The following is a 12,824-nucleotide window of genomic DNA, read 5'->3' on the forward strand; positions in this document are numbered from 1 at the left end:
CAACAAACCCCGCCCGCCACGTGTGGGAGAAACTTGGGGCAGAAGAGGATCTAGTTCAAAGGTGCAGTATTGAGTTAGTAAAGAAAATGCATTGATGCTTGACCACATTTCAGAAAGTGCAAGCACCCATTTGCCTTGCGTCTGGTTTTGGTCTTCTGGGGCTCAGGCCTGGAACGACCTGGGTAGAAATGGTCTGAGAATGACCTTGAACTCCTGATCAATCTGCCTCCAACCCGCTGGGGTTAGAGGCAGGCTTGACCACGCTTGGTCTTTCCTTGTTTCTTCAGGATGAATCTAGGCCTTTGTCTTTGAGCTCTATCTGTAATCTTTTTTTTTTTTTGATAAAGTATTGGACTATGTAGCTCATGCTACCCTCTCTTAGCCACTTGATTGCTGGGATTGTTAATCCCACTGGCAAGAATAAAACCACTACCACAATTTGAGCTAAATTTAAAGCAAGTTTAAGGGCAGGCCAGCACTGCCTCCTAAGTCAGGTTAAAGAGAGCAGCCTGAATCCGTTGTTGGGACCCCTAGTAACTAAAATCAAAGGAGTGGTTGCAAAGCAGATTTACAGAAGAGAGACAATGGGGCAGTAAGAAAATACAGAAAAAAAAAAAACCCTCCAAAAACATCATGTGATCAGGGAGGGTGAACATATTCTCGGCTAATCAAGGGCTGGGCAGTGGTGGTGCACACCTTTAATGCCAGCACTCGGGAAGGAGAGGCAGGCAGATCTCTGAGTTCAATGCGAGCCTGGTCTATAAAGTTCTAGAACAGGCTCCAAAGCTACCCAGAGAAACTGTGTCTCAAAAAACAAAACAAAAACAAAAAAACAAACTAAAGAAAGAAAGGTCATGGATTGGAGAAGGTCAGGTTCCAAGAAACTTGACTCTTAAAGTATGTAGAAACTTCTTTTAAACAACAGCAGAATGGCTTCTGCCTTCAGAGTGGAGTCAGGCAGGTTCCTGGGGATTACAAGTGTACACCACCATACATAGCTACACATTGCATTTCCATAGCCTTCGTTTCAGCCCTTCATATCTGATTTGAGTTATAGACTAAGGTTCCTGTCAGAGACTTATAAGTTCAGGGGCTGAAGAGATGGCTCAGAAGTTAAGAGCACCGGCTGTTCTTCCAGAGAACCTGAGTTCAAGTCCCAGCAACCACATGGTGGCTCATAACCATCTATGAGTGGGATCTGATGCTCACTTCTGGCACACAGGTGTTCCTGCAGACAGAGGACTCATATAAATAATACAAGCAAACAAAAAAGTAATTCATACAGAAGACAAAATCCTCCCGTTTCCCAAAAGGAGCCACATTCCTACCTCAGGACCGCCTGACTCTTGGGAAGTTCTGCCATGTAAATGTAGCTATGAACAAAGTGTGGCCCCAGGAGTTTTGTTCTGCCCGGTGGGGAGCTATGCAAACAAGCAGTACCACGGGTGGGAGCCTTGGCAGGGACACAAGCCTATGATGCATTCCACTGCAGAAATAGATGCTGCCATCTGCCCAACAGCTCCTCTGGTGATTCCCTCTCCCTACCTGCCTTGCCCCTTCTCCAGGTTGAGAACAGATGGCAGTCATGATATATTTACTGAATGTTTTTCCTTATAATGACAACGTCCTGGCTTTAGGTAGCGATAGGAGGGGATGTGCATAGCTGGGGAGTACCTGCCAGAGTGGAGCTCAAAGAAGGACGTTTTGAGGCTAGATAACATGGCAGCTGGGACCTCACCCCAGTGCTTCCTGATAGAATAGGAAAAAGTGTCCTGGGGGACAGGCCAACCAACATATCAGCTCTTAGAACCAAGGAAGACCAGCTTCTATATGCAAGGTGGCTCTGTGGAGGGATTTCCTGGATCTCTCTTGCCAACACCTGTATGATTTTCAGCTGGATTCTTGGAAGGAGAGATTCTTAGGGTGGGTGACTGAATGTGTGCAGGATGCGAACATAAACTCTGGATCCTTAACGGTTCGCAGTATGGCCAGTGAAGCCAGAGTTGTTGCAGATGTATTGTTGGACTTAGACATCTTCAGGCATCTCAATAGTTGTGAACTTCTAGACTCTTTGGATTATAGAGTCGAGGGGGCACAGGACAAATGAACTAAACAGAATTCCCTTTTCACTGTTTTTCTTAGGCTTTAGTTTGTCCTCCTTGCTCTTTTCTTCCCTTTCGTTCCTTTCTTCCCTTCCTCTCTCTTGCCCAACTGACACTACTTAAAGAATATATTTGCTGCATGAGCTAGCTGTGATGTCACTCACTGTGAGTAGGTTCCTGCTTCATCCGAGGAGAACCTGCTTGGGAGTTAAAGAGTACTGATGAGCCCCTTGAGTCAGAATGGTGCTGCCCACTCCTACCCTGTTGTCTTCTTCTGGCCATGCTGGCAATGCCCACTGTGTGACAGAAGAAGATGAAACTCAGACTCCTCTCCATATTCCCTCTTTACACGACAGGAGGCTAAAACAGCCCTTCAGTTAGTCTTGGTGCTAATGGTTGGGGCGTTTAGACAGCGGGAAGCTAGAAAGGGGCAGCTTAGCTAGTCTACTGCTGATGGTTACATTGTCACTGCCCCTTCTCCTTCAGATCCACGAGAAGGAAGAAGAAGAGTTCAATGAGAAGAGCGAAAATGACTCTGGCATCAATGAAGAGCCTCTACTCACAGCTGATCAGGTATGAACTTGAATTCCCGCTCATGTCCTGGGAGGGAGGCTTTGTTCTAATAGGAAAATGTGCCTCATCCATCCAAGTTAGAAGAAAGATGTGCGGTCTCGTGGTGCCTTGCTGATGAGTTCAGTAGCTTTGGTAAGAGCTTAATTTCTCTTTATGTCTCAGTTGATCTGCTCACAGTAGACATGGACACAGTTCCTAGGACCTGGGTTGGTTGTAGCAGTTAGTAATGAGAGCCGGAGCCATGTTCAGTTTCCTGGCTTTACTTCCTGAAAAGCTTCTGTAGACTTTTTTTTTCTTTTTTAATCTTATTTTTTATTTGTTTCCTTTTGTTGTTTAATTTTGTTTTTCTCAAGACAGGGTTTCTCTGTGTAGCCCTGGCTGACCCGGAACTTGCTCTGTAGACCTGGCTGGCCTCAAACTCAAAGATCCCCTGTCTCTGCCCCCTAAGTTTTGGGATTAAAAGCATGTACCACTATGCCCAGCTCTCTGTAGATTCCTTATACTTGGAGCTTGGGCACTTAAGGAAGGGGTCTTAAATGTTTGTTTTTTGAAGACATGGTAACAGGCGAGTTTTCTCTGTGGTGGATGTTTTTATCACATTTTATAGAACTCTGGAAATTTTTAGCCTTCCAAAGGGTGTTTAGAGACAGTCTGCCTTTGTGGGAAGGGGGAGGCCATGTTTCACTTTAGGGATGGAGTTTATGATGTAGTTTTAGTGATTCCTCACTTCAGAAGTGTTGAGTCTTCTTCTCAGTCAACAAACATCTGGAAGTGCTTATTTGATCTGGACACCACGCCAGCTTTCGAGCTGTTCTGAGTGCGCGCCCCTGGGATCAGCAGAGCCAGAAAGAACATCTTAGTAGAGGTGATCTTCAAGCCTATGGCTAAAAGTAGGATTCAGTTTTTTCTTTTCATTTACTTTTTTAAAAAGTAGGATTTAATATGGGTAAAGAATAGGGGATTGGGGCTGGAGAGAGATGCCTCATCGGTTAAGAGCACTTGCTGCTCTTCCAGAGGTCCTGAGTTCAATTCTCAGCAGCCACAACCATCTGCAACGGAATCTGGTGATCTGGTGCCCTCTTCTGGTGTGCATGAAGACAGAGCACTCTTGTACATAAAAATACATAAATCTTTTGTTGTTGGTTTTTTTTTTTTTTAAACAGAGTTTCTCTGTAGCTTTGGAGCCTGTCCTGGAACTAGCTCTTATAAACCAGGCTGGCCTCAAACTCACAGAGATCCGCCTGTCTCTGCTTCCTGAGTGCTGGGATTAAAGGTGTGTGCCACCACTGCCAGGCCATAAGTAAATAAATCTTAAAAAAGAAAAGAAAAGATACGGGATTGAAGGAAATCATGTCAAGAACAGGTGCGGTGTCCATACCTGTAAATGCAGTGCTTGGGAGGGAGGTGCAGGAGGGACAGGAACTCTTGGCCAACCTTATTGAATGAGACCCTGTCTCAAAAAACAACAAAACAAACACAAAATAAAAGAACATGCCTAAGCCAGGCAGTGGTGGCGCATGCCTTTAATCCCAGCACTCAGGAAGCAGAGGCAGGTGGATCTCTGTGGGTTCGAGGCCAGCTTGGTCTACAAGAGCTAGTTCCAGGACACCAAAGCTACAGAGAAATCCTATCTCAAAAAGAACATGTTTTGCTTTGTTTCTAACTGGCCTGGAACTCTTTATATAGACCAGGCTGGCCTCAAACTCAACCTATAATGAAATCTGGTGCCCTCTTCTGATATGCAGACTAACATGCAGGCAGAACACTATATACATAATAATTTTTAAAAATAGATTTATTTTTACTTTATGTCTAATATGTGAGAGCCTCTATGCATGTTGGTGCCTGGTGCCTAGAGAGGGTGTCAGATTCCCTAGAAGTGTAGTTACAAACAAGAGCTACCAGGTGGGTGCTGGGAACTGGACCCAAGAACTGTGGAAGAGCAGCAAGTGCTCTTAATTGTAGACTCACCTCTCCAGGTCCAGGGCTAGCAGTTTTTATTGTGACTTGAAGGGAGGGATCGTGCCGCATTGATAGGCTCTCTATTCGTCACCTTTTTCATTAATTTGAACAAATACTGAACAAAAGCAAGCTCATCTTTCTTTTGGAAAAGGAGTTTTGACCTAGGGAGTGGCTGCCTTCAGGATACTTGGTCTAGGGTGGGTTCATTGCCCAAACAACAGAAATAATGGCTTGATGTCTCAAGTACTGGGGCAAGTAACTGTTCTGGTAGTCCTTCGTATCCTGCCAAAGCAGTCTTTTGCCTCCTTCCCCCTTTCGTATTGTGGTATAAAGGTGTATGGAAAATTAAACATGGGCGGACTCAGAACTCAGAAGTAAGAACTCAGTATGCAGTAGAGACTGAATGGTACTCCTGGTACTATCCTATGTTTCTGTGTGCTTCTTTCTTATCTCTGTTCCTCCTACCTAACTTTTCTAATCTTCACGCCCCTACCCTGGAATGTATGAACCCGCTGTGGCTAGGAGCCTGGCAGAAGTCACCCCAAAAAGGTGGCTCGCGACATTCTCCTTTCTATTTTATTTTATTTTATTTTATTTTATTTTATTTTATTTTCAGGACCAGGTCTTAGTATATAGCCCTGAGTTACCTGGAACTCATCTTTTAGAACAAGTTAGCCTTGAATTCAAAAATTCATTTGCCTCTGCCTCCCAAGTGTAGGGATTAAAGGTGTGTGCCTCCACATTGGCCCCTCCAGGACTCCCTGCCCGTAGAATGGTGCTACCCATACTTAAGGTGGGTTTGACCTCCCCAGCTAACTTAATTAGAACTCCCTCACAGCCATGCTCAGAGGTTTGCCTCCCAGATGACTATTGGTATGGACCATCACAGTCACAGGGAAATTACTCTCAGCCAGAAAACCCTGAAGGAGGGTCACATTTTATAAAATGCCCTTCAAAGGTGAGGCATGTCCTAAATCTGCAGGTCGATTTGAGAAAGTCTGTGTATAAAAACAGGAATTATTTCAAAAGAAGAAACCCTAAGCCTGTTACTTCCAGTCCAGCCCAGCAGGACAAGACCTGGCTCCAAGATCACCGTCTAAAGGTGGCATCAGAAGTTGAGTCCCTCAGCACTGGGATGAGAAGGACGTGTCTGAGTGTGCTGTTGCCACTAAACTCATCCAGACCCACTTCCTCATGAGGGCGTGGCTTACTCCCTTTCTTTATGTGCCAACAGCTAGTGTCCACTTCATTCATTCTGTGTGTCAGCGCCTGTCTTGACCCTCAGCTTGTAGGAGCTGAGCCCCATTAACAGTAAAGTTCAGAGCTGGGCTTCTTGCCTTTTTTTCTTCCTCTCCAGACATTGGTTGTCCTATCATTTTATGATCTTTAGCTTCAGATTGTACTGGACAGCTTCGATTCCTGTCTAGGAGAATTCTGGAGAAACAGTTGTTTTCCTCCTCGTTTGGAGTTGTTCCGGGAATGTGTGCATCCCTTCCCCCTCCTCCCCCCTCCCCCATGTTGCAAGAAGTGTGACAATTAATGGCCTGGGTTTTGTGTTATAGTTGGGCAGATACAATACTTTCCAACTCAGAAACAAAATGTTCAGCAAACTGAAGTAAATGTTTACTTCCAGGCAGCCCTGCTTCATTTCCTGAAAGAGCTGCTAATTTCCAATAATGCATTCATCTAAATGGAGCGCTTGGAAGAGGTTTACACGAAAGTGCTTTACATTAAAGACAGACTACGTGCAATCCTTTGATCGGGTCTATTTTTATTATTATCCAATATTTATGAAGACAGAGAATGAGTTAGGCATGCTGTTGAGTACTCAGGTGAACTGGAGCACCCCAGGAGGGACCAGAGCTTGTGCTGTATCCTTAGGTGATTGAGGAGATCGAAGAAATGATGCAGAGCTCCCCAGATCCTGACGAGGAAGAGGAGGTGCTGGAAGAGGAGGACGGAGGAGACATCTCATCCCAGGCAGACTCAGTCCTGTTGCAAGAGATGCAGGCCTTGACACAGACCTTCAACAAAAACTGGTCCTATGAAGGTGAGGGCTCTGGGCTGGGTTGACTAAGAAGAACCAGACTCCTCCTTGGTGCCGGGTACTGCTTTTTGTGGATATATATTTCGTACTAGAGTTCTTACTATGAAGCCTTGACTGGCCTGCAACTCGCTATCTAGACCAGACTGCTCTTGACCTCACAGATTAAAAGATTGCCTCAGATTTAAAGACTGTGCCACTCGGGAGGCAGAGGCAGGCGGATCTTTGTGAGTTCGAGACCAGCCTGGTCTACAAGAGCTAGTTCCAGGACAGGCCCCAAAACCACAGAGAAACCCTGTCTCGAAAAACCAAAAAAAAAAAAAAAAAAAGACTGTGCCACTGTGTCCCGCCCAGGTACTGCTTATATTTGGCTGTCAGAACTTGGTCTTTGCCCTAGAGCAGAGTTTGAAAATCCAGGAGAAAGGTAACACCTTCCTGACTTGGTATTAGGAGAAAAGTCAGTGTTTCTACAGAAAAAAAAAATGTAGAATAAAATTGAAGAGCTAAAGGTAACCAAACAAGACTAATGTAGAATAACTAGGACACTGAATATATGTATGCACACACACACACACACACACACGGTAGGACAGTGACTGTAGCATTTGCCGTGCATTCATGATACCGTAGTATCCTAGGTCCAAGCTTCAGTATTCTGTGTGTGTGTGTGTGTGTGTGTGTGTGTGTGAGAGAGAGAGAGAGAGAGAGAGAGAGAGAGAGACAGAGACAGAGACAGAGAAACACAGAGAGACAGAAAGAGAGAATAAGAGCTAGCAGTCTTAGTCTTTTCCATGTGCCATCCTCAAACTAACTTCACGCCATGCCTCTCAAGACTGAATTCTCATCTGGAGGTTAAGGGATTTGTCCAAGCCCACAGTTGGAGAAATAGAATCATAAACAAAAGCTCCTTGCCACTCCGAAAATCCTTCCCACAAAAGTACAGTTGGGGGGCAATTTTATTACTGAGTAAGCATTAAATGAGAACAGTCTACAGATCACAGGCAATCCTCCAAAGGACAGCAAAAGCTGAAGGAGATTGTACTCTTGTTATAACTAAGTGAATGGAGCCCATTACCTTAAGTAGGTTTTGCAATTTGTAGTCAGGTGGATGAGCTAGGCCCTGTGCTTCCAGAACAGTGGGAGATTAGGTCATGATGATTACATTTATTTCAAAGCAGTGGCTCTCAATTCCTGAAGGAAATCTTCCTGAACTGTGGAGATGGGAGGAGGCTTATTTAACTATTAAATTTTTAATATATGTTTGAGAAGGGCAGACAGAGAAATTCTAAGAGAGAAGGGAGATAGAGAAGAGGAAAATTCTCTCTCTCTCTCTCTCTCTCTCTCTCTCTCTCTCTCTCTCTGCCTCCCGTGTGTGTGTGTGTGTGTGTGTGTGTGTGTGTTGTTTAGGGCTGGGAATTGAACCCAGTGCCTCATGCATACACTCTCACTGAGCCACACCCTCAACACTCTTCCTTTCTTTCAGTAGGGAGAGTGAAGACCCCATTTTCAACTGATGCTTTTTTTTGCACCCTGTATACATTATAAGGGGCAGTACAGATAGCTCTTGAAACCAGGGCGATGAACTCCGGAGTCCAGTCTTTTAATGCCTGTCTCACATTACAGAGATCTCTAACACAGATTTATCGTAATGACTAAGAGCAGGCTAGATGAAGCGTGAAATGAAAACGGCGTACAAATCAGCAGCCATCTCAGGGATGACTGTGTGATCTACAGGAGGAGGCCTGCTCTTGCAGCCAGGCCACTGGGAATGAGAGGGTGGGGCTGGGAGAGAAGGCGCCCCCGTCGGTCAGGGAACCTTGGTCAAAGTTTCAGGAAGAGGTGGCAAAAATTGAGATTAAAAAAAAATCAGGCACCACGTCCTGAAAGCAAAACTGCTGGCCCTGAAGAGATGAAGCAGGCAGGGTGTGGTCACTGCAGGAAGCCAATAGGGTGATGGAGTGGGTTTAGATGCCTAGCTGCATTCACCACCCGCCCAGTCAGGCCATTCTCACCACACAAAGGGCCCAAACAGCAGCAATCAGCAAAGCAGAGTGAAATGGCAAAAAAAAAAAAAAAAAAAAAAAAAAAACAAAAAAAAAAAACAGGAGGAGGGCAGCTCAAAGAGCAAAACAGAGCAAGAAGAACCAACTGAGTGAGCAGACACCCAGGCTGAGCAGGAATGAGAAGGGAAAGAGGGCCCTGAGGTGACAGAAAAGGGGCTCCCTAAATCTATTATATCTATTTTACTAATATGCTTAATTGGCATATGGCAAATTAGTGTGCTTATGGGATACAGTGTCATTTGAAACATTTCAATACATAAGTAGCTGGCTTCTCTTTCATCAACACATGATCATTTCTTTCTGGTGGAGTTTCTCTCTCTCTCTCTCTCTCTCTCTCTCCCCGGAGTTTCTCTCTCTCTCTCTCTCTCTCTCTCTCTCTCTGGAGTTTCTCTCTCTCTCTCTCTCTCTCTCTCTCTCTCTCTCTCTCTCTCTCTCTGCTAGGATCTGAGGTCAGGGCTTCTTCCATGCTAAGCAAATGTTCTGCCACCCAATTCATCCTCAGCCCTGGACCAGGAAGATTTAAAATCTTTTCTGCTGACTGGGTGTGGTAAGCACATACCTGCAGTACCAGTATTCGGAAGGCTGAGGCAGGAGGAGTGAGAGCTAGAGACCATCCCTGGCTACATACTGAGCCCTTGTCTCAAAAAACAAAACAGCAAGGGCTGGAGAGATGGCTCAGCAGTTAAGATTAGTGGATATTCTTGCAAAGGACCCAAGTTCAGTTCCCCAGCACCTACGTGGCTACTTAGAACCATATGTAACTCCAGTTCTAGGGGATCTGATGCCCTCTTCCGGCCTCTGTGGGTACCTGTTACATACGTGCAGGTAAAACACCCATACACATTTAAAAAATGTCTCTACTGCTTTACTTTGTTTACTTGTCTGTTTAGTAGACAGTGACTCACTATGTGGACGTGACTGCTGACCTGAAACTCTATGTAAGCAAGGCTATCTTTGAACTCACAGAGATCCATCTTCCTCTGCCACCCAAGTACTAGAATTAAAGGCATGTGCCACTGTGCCTGGCTTTCCTACCCTTTTTGAAGAGTCAATTCATTGACAGTGATCTAAAGATATTATAATTTACACAGACTTATGCAACAAGATGTTAAAAGTATCCACGTCTGTAATCTCTGGTTCCTTTTCTTTGTCTCCGGAAGTAGCCTGCTGATTGATAAGGCTTCATTTTTCCCTTCCCTTCCCCAGTCTTCCCTGGGTCTCCCCAGTGCAGTGCATACTGAGGCACAGGACCATACACCCTCAGGTCATGTTCGTGTTGATGCCAACTGTCTCCATGACTTCTTGGGAGAAAACACTTCCTCTTATGTCAGTGCTCATCACAGATACCAAAGCCGCAGTATTTTCCCTATCAACCTATTCTATGTGAATATGACAGAGACAGAGGGCAGATGAAGAGCGAACAAGGTATCAAAGCCGGGCATGTCCTTCACTGGCTACAGAGTGCCCGTGCTCCCTTGTGGACACTTTTTTCTCCTCTACTTTGTTTGTTTGTTTGTTTTTAAGACAGGGTTTCCCCGGGCGGTGGTGGCGCACACCTTTAATCCCAGCACTCAGGAGGCAGAAGCAGGCGGATCTCTGGGAGTTCGAGGCCTGCCTGGTCTACAAGAGCTAGTTCCGGGACAGGCAACAAAGCTACAGAGAAACTCTGTCTCGAAAAAAAAAAAAAAAAGATAGGGTTTCTTTGTGTATCTTTGGCTGTCCTGGAACTAGTTCTGTAGACCAGGCTGTCCTCGAACTCATGGAGATCTGCCTGTCTCTGCCCCCCTTCCCCCAGTGCTGGGATTAAAGGCATGCACCACCACCACCTGTCTTAGGTTTCTCTCTCTCTCTCTCTCTCTCTCTCTCTCTCTTTTTTTTTTTTTTTTTTTTTTTTTTTTTTTTTTTTTTTGGTTTTTTGAGACAGGATTTCTCTGTAGCTTTGGAGCCTGTCCTGGAACTCCCTTTGTAAACCAGGCTGGCCTCGAACTCACAGAGATCCGCCTGCCTCTGCCTCTTGAGTGCTGGGATTAAAGGCGTGTGCCACCACCGCCCGGCTAGTTTTTCTCTTTTATACATGGTATAACACCCCTTTCCTCCTCACCTTTCCCCTAAATTATGATGATCTTTCAGAGAAATGCTAAGGAGTTGGAGGGGACACCATCCAGGAATGATCCTATCTGTAGCCTTTTCATGCCTGTCTGAAGATATCACTTTCCAAATCCATCTTTGTCTCCAGGGCTGAGGCACATGTCTGAGCCTGAGCTGACAGAGCTTCTGGACCAGGTAGAGGGTGCCATCCGTGACCTCTCCGAGGAACTGGTCCACCAGCTGGCCCGCAGAGACGAGCTGGAGTTTGAGAAGGAAGTGAAGAACTCCTTCATCACGGTGCTCATTGAGGTTCAGAACAAGCAGAAGGAGCAACGGGAACTGATGAAGAAGAGACGGAAAGAGAAGGGGTTGAGCCTGCAGAGCAGCCGAATAGAGAAGGGAAACCAGATGCCTCTCAAGGTACGTGAGGAACCAGAGCACTAGAAACAGCCAGCCTGGAGCCCTAACCATCGCATGTCCTGATATCCACCCTGTGGTAGACTCCTAAACAGTTACCGAGTTCCAGCTATGTGACAGTGGGTCAGGAAAGCAGGGGATGCCTCCTGTCTGTCCGGCTTCCCTGAAGGCCTCTGGTCTAAATGGAGGGCATACTGAATAAGAATTAAAAAGTAAGTAGATATGACCCGTTCTCTAGGTCCTTCAAAAGATGGAGTTCAGGATCTCTGCTAGTGGCATGGATTATTGCCCAACCTGGTCCCTTTGGGGCCTGTGTAGAGTATTGCTGGGCTGTTTGAATGGCTGAAAACTGCCAGAGACCTGCTTCCGTGGGGTTCAAAAGAGATATGTGGAGACAGCTCGGGGTGAGGGTGGGGAGGTAGATGGATAGGAAGTGAGGGTGAATTAGAATGGCAACCAGTGTATTTATTGAAAAAAATACAGCTTGTATACTCTATACTTGCATATAGGACTAAATGGGAGAAAGGGGGCGTGTGAGCTGGGGTGTGACTTATGGTCAGGGTTTGAAGAAGCTAGCATTGACCTTGACAAGTTAATAGGCACCAGTCATCTGTTAATGGAAAGGTCACAAATTCCTTGTGCCAGAGATAGGAATGTTTCCCTTTTTAGCAAGCAGAAACTTTCTTTAAACCCCCGAGGAAATAGAGACTTGTCTAAGTGCCTGACCTTGGGAAAAGGACTTTCATGGGGGAGGGGGGATCAGACACTCCATTTTAGAATATTGCAGTTGCTTGCGTGGCTTATCCAAATAGCTAAAGCTTAAAGTGAACAAAGACGAGGCTAGATACACATTACTGTGAACCCGAGTAGATAGATCTTAGGAATTTATACATTTTGATTATCAAATATACTTTATTTATTAAGCATGTGTTACGTATCTAAATTTCCTGGCAGCTTGGCGTTAACTTGTGTGGGAGCAGGCAGATTTATCACGCTATATGGTACCACGGTGGCAGGGATATTTTTCCAAAGAATTATTTTGTTTAGAGAGGCTGCCATTTTATGTATTTTCATCCTTCAAAGCCCACACAAAATTTCCCAAAGGGAAAGCCATAAGGGAACTCCCATAACACATAGCAAGAATCGTTAAAAATCAAAAATAAAAGGTGCCAAGAACTATAGTCTGCAAAGTCGAAATGCTGGAACTGCGTGAAGCAACAATGGTTTACATGTGGTCCACGCCAGAAAATGGCTGGATGACTAAATGGTTATTAACAGGATGACGTCCATAGGTTTATCTAAGCTGCTTTTCACAAACCTATTGAATTAGGCCTGGGCCATGTGACTCTTGAAGTTTTCCTGGACCAGGCCACTTCTGGAAGCCTGCCTTTCCTGATAGCTGCAATCTCTGCTTCACCCTACGATCTTGGCATCATAGTTCTCCAGAGATGCGTTGTTCTGAATTACTTTTGTTTACATGATACAGGACGAAATGAGGAAGTCTAGAGAGTGACAAGGGAGTCTTGTAGCCCTTAGGGACTTACCAAGATGAATCTCTGAGACTGCTAACTATTC

The 12,824-nt window shown here is 45.3% G+C and overlaps 1 protein-coding gene across 2 annotated transcripts in view; it reads left to right on the top strand.

The window, feature by feature from the left end:
• Positions 1-12,824, top strand: part of Fez1 (fasciculation and elongation protein zeta 1) — a 56,706-nt gene that overhangs the window by 34,247 nt on the left and 9,635 nt on the right. For both annotated transcript variants that reach the window (XM_041657812.1, XM_041657813.1), the window contains 3 exons: positions 2,589-2,675; positions 6,519-6,687; positions 10,981-11,252. In XM_041657812.1, coding sequence (XP_041513746.1) covers positions 2,589-2,675; positions 6,519-6,687; positions 10,981-11,252 — 528 coding nt within the window. The remainder of the gene's footprint in view (positions 1-2,588; positions 2,676-6,518; positions 6,688-10,980; positions 11,253-12,824) is intronic.

Source organism: Microtus oregoni, unplaced genomic scaffold (genome assembly GCF_018167655.1).
Source record: "Microtus oregoni isolate MIOR12 unplaced genomic scaffold, Mior012 000008F_ref0000371, whole genome shotgun sequence".
NCBI classification, from domain to species: Eukaryota; Metazoa; Chordata; class Mammalia; order Rodentia; family Cricetidae; genus Microtus; species Microtus oregoni.